The following is an 8,912-nucleotide window of genomic DNA, read 5'->3' on the forward strand; positions in this document are numbered from 1 at the left end:
GTAAATTTGTTCGGCTCCATCTTGTGTAATAGCATACAAAGTACCCAGGACATTTTCAAGGAGTGGTATCTCAGAAAGGCAGCATCCATTATTAAGGACATCCACTACCTAGGGCATTCCATTTCTGCACTGTTACCATCACGTAGGAAGTACAGAATTCTGAAGGCACACGCTTAGCGATTCAGGAGCAGCTTCTTCCCCTCTGCCATACGATTCCTAATGGATATTGAACCTGTGAACACTACCTCACTTTTTTAATGTATACTATTCCTGTTTTTGCACGATTCTTACCAATCTATTCACTGCGTGTATACAGTAATTGATTAATTCATTGTTGTTATTATTATTACATATCATTATCATCATTATTATTATTTCCTTTTCTTCTATATTGTATATTGCAATGAACTGCTGCTGCTAAGTTAACAAATTTCATGACACATGCTGGTGTTTCGGAATCTATGTCGCTGCCACCCGGTGCCTGGGCAGTAAGAACAGGAAAATTTGCTGCATTGATAGTTACCTGTTACCTGGACCCTGGGCCGTATGGAGAAGTTGAACAAAAGGATAGCGGTTGAATGGTCCTTTCCTACTCTGTCTCATGAGTCTATCAAAAATAAACGTCTCGGACACATATCGGTTCAAAATAGATTCTCATTAAGAGTATGGAGAAGAAAGGAGTCACAAAGTAGTTTCGAAATACTCTGCATGGAAGATAACAATCAAACTTTCTTTCACTGGACTGCAGCTGAAAATGTTGTGCAATGAAGAGTGATGAGCGGTGTAGAAGTGTGGGATATGTCGGGAGAATTTCATTGCACTATACGTCACTGGTAATTTTGATCCACTCTCTGGAAATGTAGAGAAGAACAATGTCATTCTACTCTACGTCTTCAGTCTGATAATGGTGGAGGAAGTGTTCGTGGTAAACTTGATTTATCATCACTGTTTGAGCTCATGTCTGTAAAACTAAGATTTGTAAGTTAATCGGAGAATCTCACTGATGGGAAGTTACATCCTACGGACAGAGACATCTCATTTAATAATCAACTATTTCCTCATCTGTTTGTTTAAAGTTCCATGACTAATGGTAAACGTTGAACAAGCTAATCACCTCACTGGAGATTTCCTTCAGGTATAAATATGAGATTGAATTGTAATGTCTTTATCTGCTTATGAATTTGAACCTAAGTCTGCAGCAGCACAGAGTTACTCGGAGAGATGGATGCAACAATCCTAGGCCGTACTAAAATGGTTTACTATCCCATGCTCGCTACATTCGGGATTCCCGGTGAGTTAGAATAATCTATTGATAATGGTACTCGCAATGTTAGTTTTCTCCGCTCTTATTCATTCGCAATCTGCTTTGTTCTGACAGACCTGTTAGCAGATGCACTACTATTCGCATCAATTTGCCATTCAGTTCAACCTTAACGAACGAATTTCAAAGATAATTACGATGACCTATCTTCTTACACCCTTAACAACAATAGGTTCTTTAATTATCGTTTTCCCGCATTGGGCTGAGATCTGCGCCAAATGTTGGCGTGTAAATAGGTGACGGAGAACCGTTGCACGACTCGCAACATTTTCAATATTGTTTACAGCTACAGTGAAGCGAGGCTGATACCATCTTTTAAAAAAGTTAATTAATTGGTCGCCTTGAAGTCTCCCACAGCCCAAGTCTGATTTAAACATGTCTATCTGGATCTAATATGCTGCCTTCCGGGTGTTACTCCCGTGATCTAACATCGCATTGCCAGATGCGTTCTTCAATTTTTCATTTTTTCATTGCAGCTAATGTGCTGACAATCGTGACTCTGACCCGAGGAAAGTGCGGTCTGTCCAGGTGTATCTCCCGCTACCTGCTTGCCATGGCTATCGCCGATCTCACGGTCCTGATTATGGACATCGTTTTCAATCGGATCAAGGATATGTATTTCCCAGTTTCATTCCTGGACTACACTCCAATCTGCATCTTCAAGTTCGTCCTGATCCTTGACGTCATTGACTGTTCCGTGTGGTTAACTGTCGCCTTCACTGTTGATCGATATATCGCAATTTGTTTGCAGAAGCTGGCTGCTAAGTATTGTACCGAGAAAACAGCGGCGATGGTTATAATTGTTGTGATTATGCTCTCCTTTATGCTGAATACTGGGTTTTATTTTATATTTCAACTCGCAGAAACAATTGATAACATACAAATGTTCTGTATTATAAAATCCACCTTCTATTCATCGCCGGTTTGGGTGACTTACTATTGGATTCGGAGGATAATAATGCCTTTTATTCCATTTGTGCTGATTTCGCTGCTCAACGTGTTGACCATTCGACACATCGCTCGGGCTACGAGAGTCAGGAGACAGCTCCTGGCGAGCGGAAAGAGCGCATGTCAGAGTGACCCAGAAGCGGAGAACCGACGGAAATCTATTGTTTTGTTGCTCACCATCTCGGGCAGTTTCATCGTGCTATGGATAGTAAATTTACTCTATAAGATTTTGCTCAATTTAACCGATGGGACATTGTTTCATGGAGACTACACCGACCCTTTAACCATCCTAGGTGAAACCGGATTCATGCTTCAGTCTTTGAGCTCGTGCACGAACACGGTGATTTACGCAGTGGCGCAGAATAAGTTCAGAGCTGAGATGGCAACAATCATTAAATCTCCCTTTGTTCTGACGAAGACACTAATCAAAAGTCTATTTAAATAAGATTTGAAATTTAGCTGTGTCTCTCTATAACTATTTCCAGAACGATAACGGATGGAGCTATATCACAAATCTGTCCCAGGTTAAGTCCAGGGAGCAAAGTTCCTGCTTCTGCGGTGTTCCCGACGTGTTTGTGGAATAGAGGAACAACACTGCTAGTAGAGGATGTTTTTACACCCCGCCCCCAGACAGAGTTTCCCCGGCAGCATTCCAAATACAATGTCTGTACTCCCCGGCTTATACCGACACTTTGACAACCCCCTACTCCATCCCATAATGACAATGATCTCTTTCTAAATCTTGACGCCATTTGGCACTTATTCTTCTCCCTTCGCAAAGCCAGGGTTCTATAATCCTCTTTCCAGCGGAGCATTATTTCCTCTTCTGCTTTTAATGACGGATTACATTGAAGTTGACATCTCAGTTCTGCCCACAGCAGGGACAGAGAACATCCTGACAAAGTACGCTTACAGCTCTCTCATCTCTGTCCTTTTATTCTGCAGTGTTAAAAGCAAGGCGGCTGGAGTTTCCCCACGATTACTGAGGGCCTGTGCGACTGAGCTGGGAGAACCACTACAGCGCATCTTCAACATGAGCCTGGAGCAGAGAAGAGTACCCAGACAGTGGAAAACATCCTGTATTGTCCCGGTACCGAAGAAACCACAACCAAAGGAGTTGAATGACTTCAGACCTGTTGCCTTGACGTCGCACGTTATGAAGACCATGGAGCGACTGATAATACAGAATCTGAGGCCACAAACCAGGCACGCCCAGGATCCTCTTCAGTTTGCGTATAAGGAGAAGGTGGGAGTGGAGGATGCTATCACGTATTTGCTGCACAAATCACTCTCTCACCTAGAGGGGGTCAGTTGTGCTGTGAGGATTACATTCCTTGACTTCTCTAGTGCCTTTAACACCATCCAGCCCAAGATCTTAAGGCACAAACTAACGGAGATGGGAGTAGACTCTCACATGGTGGATTGGATAGTGGACTACTTGACAGATAGACCTCAGTATGTGCGGTTGGGAGACTGTAGGTCTGACACGGTGGTCAGTAGCACAGGGGCGCCGCAGAGAACCGTACTCTCTCCGGTCCTGTTCACCCTGTACACATCAGACTTCCAATATAACTCGGAGTCCTGCCATGTGCAGAAGTTCGCTGATGACACGGCCATAGTGGGGTGTGTCAGGAATGGACAGGAGGAGGAGTATAGGAAACTGATACAGGGCTTTGTGATATGGTGCAACTGAAACTACCTGCGTCTCAATATCACCAAGACCAAGGAGATGGTGGTGGACTTTAGGAGATCTAGGCCTCATATGAAGCCAGTGATCATTAATGGAGAATGTGTGGAGCAGGTTAAGACCTACAAGTATCTGGGAGTACAGTTAGACGAGAAGCTAGACTGGACTGCCAACACAGATGCCTTGTGCAGGAAGGCACAGAGTCGACTGTACTTCCTTAGAAGGTTGGCGTCATTCAATGTCTGTAGTGAGATGCTGAAGATGTTCTATAGGTCAGTTGTGGAGAGCGCCCTCTTCTTTGTGGTGGCGTGTTGGGGAGGAAGCATTAAGAAGAGGGACGCCTCACGTCTTAATAAGCTGGTAAGGAAGGCGGGCTCTGTCGTGGGCAAAGTACTGGAGAGTATAACATCGGTAGCTGAGCGAAGGGCGCTGAGTAGGCTACGGTCAATTATGGATAACTCTGAACATCCTCTACATAGCACCATCCAGAGACAGAGAAGCAGTTTCAGCGACAGGTTACTATTGATGCAATGCTCCTCAGACAGGATGAAGAGGTCAATACTCCCCAATGCCATTAGGCTTTACAATTCTACCGCCAGGACTTAAGAAATTTTTAAAAAGCTATTATTAATGCTTTTTGAGATAGTGATTTAGATGCATATCATATTTTTTTACTGAGTTAAGTATTGTATGTAATTAGTTTTGCTACAACAAGTTTATGGGACATTGGAAAAAAAGTTGAATTTCCCCATGGGGATGAATAAAGTATCTATCTATCTATCTATCTATCTATCTATCTATCTATCTATCTATCTATCTATCTATCTATCTATCTAAACTGTATGAAATCTCAGTGAACCGGACGCCATGCTTCCGGAACCTTGAACGCTCAGCATCCATAACAACGGCAAGACTCTCTCACCTTCTGTTGCTTTTCCACCTGAGAGTCATAGAATGATAGAAACGTACTGCGCAGAAACAAACAGTTCTCCCAATCTAGCCCATGATGAACCAGTTCAACTGGCTACACACAACGACTTGCCCCGGGACCATAGCCCTCCATAGTCCTAACACCGATGCACCTATCCAGCCTTCGCTTAAACTTTGAAATCGAGCTCACATTCACCACTTGTACTGGTGGTTCATTCCATATCTCTCACAACCCACTGAGTGAAGAAGTTTCACCTCCTGATCCTCTTAAACTTTTTTACCTTTTACTCTTAATCAATGAATTCTTTCCCCATTCTTCGTTACCTTACTGCAGGTTTTTTTTTTGCCTTGCACTGCCATTTCCGCTCTATCACACTCGTAGCAAGCAGTTGTTCACACTTTCCTATTATCCTAAAACTGTGTCCCACCGTCATTTTCGGATTCTGTCAAAGGGCCCGTCACCTCAAGTACTGACACCTTCTCTTTCCACTTTCAGGGAAACTGGCCCAACACAGTGGAGCAAACACGAGGAAATCTGCAGATGCTGGAAATTCAAACAACAACACACACAAAATGCTGGTGTCACACAGCAGGCCCACTTTTTAAGAAAGGATGGAGGAAGAAAACAGAGAACTATCGACCTGTCAGCCTGACATCGGTGGTGGGAAAGATGCTAGAGTCCATTAATAAGGATGAAATAGTGGCATATCTAGATAGCAGTGATAGGATTGGGCCGAGCCAGCATGGATTTACCAAGGGTAAATCATGCCTGACTAATCTGTTGGAGTTTTTCGAGGATGTAACCAGGAAGTTAGACGGGGGAGATCCAGTGGATGTAGTGTACCTTGATTTTCAGAAGGCATTTGATAAGGTCCCACATAGAAGATTGGTGGGTAAAATCAAAGCTCAGGGCATTTCGGGGGAAGGCATTGACATGGATAAACAACTGGTTGGCAGATAGAAAGCAAAGGGTAGCGGTGAATGGGTGTTTCTCGGAATGGCAGGTGGTGACTAGTGGGGTGCCACAGGGCTCGGTATTGGGACCACAGCTGTTTACCATTTACGTTAACGATTCGGATGAAGGCATAGAAAATAACATCAGCAAATTTGCTGATAATACTAAGCTGGGTGGCAGTGTGACATGTGATGAGGATGTTAGGAGAATTCAGGGTAACTTGGATAGGCTGGGTGAGTGGGCAGATACTTGGCAGATGGCGTTTAATGTGAATAAGTGTGAGGTTATCCACTTTGGGAGTAAGAACAGGAAGGCAGATTATTATCTGAACGGTGTAGAGTTAGGTAAGGGAGAAATACAAAGAGATCTAGGAGTCCTTGTTCATCAGTCACTGAAGGTGAATGAGCAAGTGCAGCAGGCAGTGAAGAAGGCTAATGGAATGTTGGCCTTTATTACAAAGGGAATTGAGTACAAGAGCAAGGAAATCCTCTTGCATTTGTACTGAGTCCTGGTGAGACCACACCTGGAGTATTGTGTACAGTTTTGGTCTCCAGGGTTAAGGAAGGACATCCTGGCTGTAGAGGAAGTGCAGCGTAGATTCACGAGGTTAATTCCTGGGATGTCCGGACTGTCTTATGCAGAGAGGTTAGAGAGACTGGACTTGTACACGCTGGAATTAAGGAGATTGAGAGGGGATCTGATTGAAACATATAAGGTTATTAAGGGATTGGACAAGATAGAGGCAGGAAATATGTTCCAGATATGCTGGGAGAGTCCAGTACCAGAGGGCATGGTTTGAGAATAAGGGGTAGGTCATTTAGGACAGAGTTAAGGAAAAACTTCTTCTCCCAGAGCGTTGTGGGGGTCTGGAGTGCACTGCCTCGGAAGGTAGTGGAGGCCAGTTCTCTGGATGCTTTCAAGAAGGAGCTAGATAGGTATCTTATGGATTGGGGAATCAAGGGATATGGGGACAAGGCAGGAACCGGGTATTGTTAGGAATTGATCAGCCATGTTCTCAAAATGGCGGTGCAGGCTCGAAGGGCCGAATGGTCTACTTCTGCACCTATTGTCTATTGCCTATTGTCTATTGGCATCATCTATAAGGAGAAGCACTGTCAACGTTTCGGGCCGAGGGTCTATAAGGCTTCTCCTGGCCTGCTGTGTTCCACTAGCATTTTGTGTGTGCTGACACAGTGGAAATAACTTGCACCATTTTCCGTTATATTTGCTATTCAACATTCGTGGCAGCTCGAGTAGTTCGCTATTCTGCATTAAACAAGTTCCTTGATGTTATTGTGCATATTTCCAAGCTTCCTATCTCAATAAACAACTACAAATAGTCTCCCTCCTAAATCTTCTAGTTCCTTGGCGTCACGTTGTGGAATGTTGTTGACGAAAAGTAAAAGTTTTCTCCTTGTGCACTTGACACGTTGAAATGCACCGATGAACAATATGGTCAGAATGCTGTGTACAAAGTAGTGGGAGTCCGTGATATAGGCTTGGAAACCCAGAAAAGGGTGCGGAAGTTCAAGAAGGGAAGTTGGTTCATGTGCCCTTACTCCCTCCTAACTGAGGCCCTCCATTCTTGCAGTTGCTCCAGTACGTCCCCTCCCTATACTCTCCTGAACCATGCCCTACCCCTGATTTGGAATATAGTCTTCCCGAGATTAATTCCTGAGCATATAGAAGAGAAATACAATTTTCAGACAAAATTAAGTCAAATTTTCCGGCCAGAGAAGGTGCCCCACTATGCCTGCGTAAGTTTGGATTAAAGGAAATTACAGGAGGCCACCTTGTTTAATATTTCTTTGCAAGGAACCGTGCTCTGTGAAACGGTTTCATTATCAACCTATTTTAGCGCAGTGCTAACTTGTGTAAACTTTCACTCTTGGTTGGATAAATATAACACTACGATGCGTGAAAGCCTGTTTGTATCATAACTAAACCGCAACAATTCATAGCAAAGAGAAGGTGGGCGAATATAACAACTATGGTGAAGCGCATTCTGAATTTTTCAAATATATATTTTGATCGCTAGTATTTAATAAAAGCCGATCACCCACGAATTTTGGTGTCATTCTAAAATTTCTAATTACAGAGAGAGGCACAGAACTGCAAGAATGATGAATAATCCGTAAAGTGTTTGTTGTTGGCTAGTGTAAATATAAAAGGCACCTGTGACTGTACGGAAAGTGTGCTGTAATGTTGAAGCCACATGGACAAAACTAAATAATCGGCAACAAAATGAGTCAAAATTAACTTTATTCCAAAATTCCAAATCCTACCTCCCCCCACCCCCCTCCCCCCCCCGTTGAATTCGTTCCCTGCACATATACACACAGTGACCACTTTATTGGGCACAGGAGTAGAAACCGATGCGATCTTCTGCTGTTGTAACACTCCACTTAATGTTTCGACGTGTTGTGCTTTCAGAGATGATCTTAACACATCACTGTTGTAAGAAGTGGTTTTATGAGTTATTTGAAACTTGTGTCATCTTGAACCAGTCTCGCCATTCAATTCTGACCTCGCTCATTAACAAAGCATTTCGTCCACAGAACCGCCACTCACTATGTTATGTTTGTTGCTTGTTTTCTCCCACCACGCTCTTTTAATTCTACACATAATTGCCCGTGAAATATCCCAAGATAGCAGGATTTCCTGAGGTCGTTAAACCACCCCTCCGGTACCAAGTAACATTCTACGATCATAATCACTCAGATCCCATTACTTCCCTGTTCTGATGTTTATCTTAAACACTCAACCGCTTGACCACGTCTGTGTGCTCTTATGCATGAGTTCCTGCCACATGATTATCAGATTAAATGTTTGCATTCACAAGCCGGTGTAGCTAATGAGGTGGCCTGAGGGTAAGTGACGCTGACATTAATATACGGCTGTAGTCCATTTATCAATTAATGTGTGATATATTGCCTTATCCACCAACGCTCATGGAAACATTAGTCTGGATTGAGCTATCAAGATTCTTAGCTGGGATGGTACATGCTTTCCGTGACGCGAATATTAAGTTCTTTGGCTGTGGTTCCTTGAGTTAAAAGTACGAGATGCGA

General features: G+C 43.4%; 1 protein-coding gene across 1 annotated transcript; it reads left to right on the forward strand.

Moving 5' to 3' along the window:
- The first annotated feature begins 1,221 nt into the window (after nt 1–1,221).
- On the forward strand, nt 1,222–2,714 carry LOC140721152 (probable G-protein coupled receptor 139). Its single transcript, XM_073036036.1, has 2 exons — nt 1,222–1,291; nt 1,798–2,714. The coding sequence occupies exons 1-2, from the start codon at nt 1,222–1,224 to the stop codon at nt 2,712–2,714; spliced, it is 987 nt and encodes a 328-aa protein (XP_072892137.1).
- The last annotated feature ends 6,198 nt before the right edge of the window (nt 2,715–8,912 follow it).

Source organism: Hemitrygon akajei, chromosome 2, assembly GCF_048418815.1.
Source record: "Hemitrygon akajei chromosome 2, sHemAka1.3, whole genome shotgun sequence".
Classification (NCBI taxonomy): domain Eukaryota; kingdom Metazoa; phylum Chordata; class Chondrichthyes; order Myliobatiformes; family Dasyatidae; genus Hemitrygon; species Hemitrygon akajei.

Excerpts from the sequence above, each read along its gene's own strand:
- LOC140721152 (XM_073036036.1), top strand. The coding sequence starts at position 1,222 with ATGGATGCAACAATCCTAGGCCGTACTAAAATGGTTTACTATCCCATG. Across the intron at positions 1,292-1,797 it reads CGCTACATTCGGGATTCCCG|CTAATGTGCTGACAATCGTG; the intron begins GTGAGTTAGAAT and ends TTTTCATTGCAG.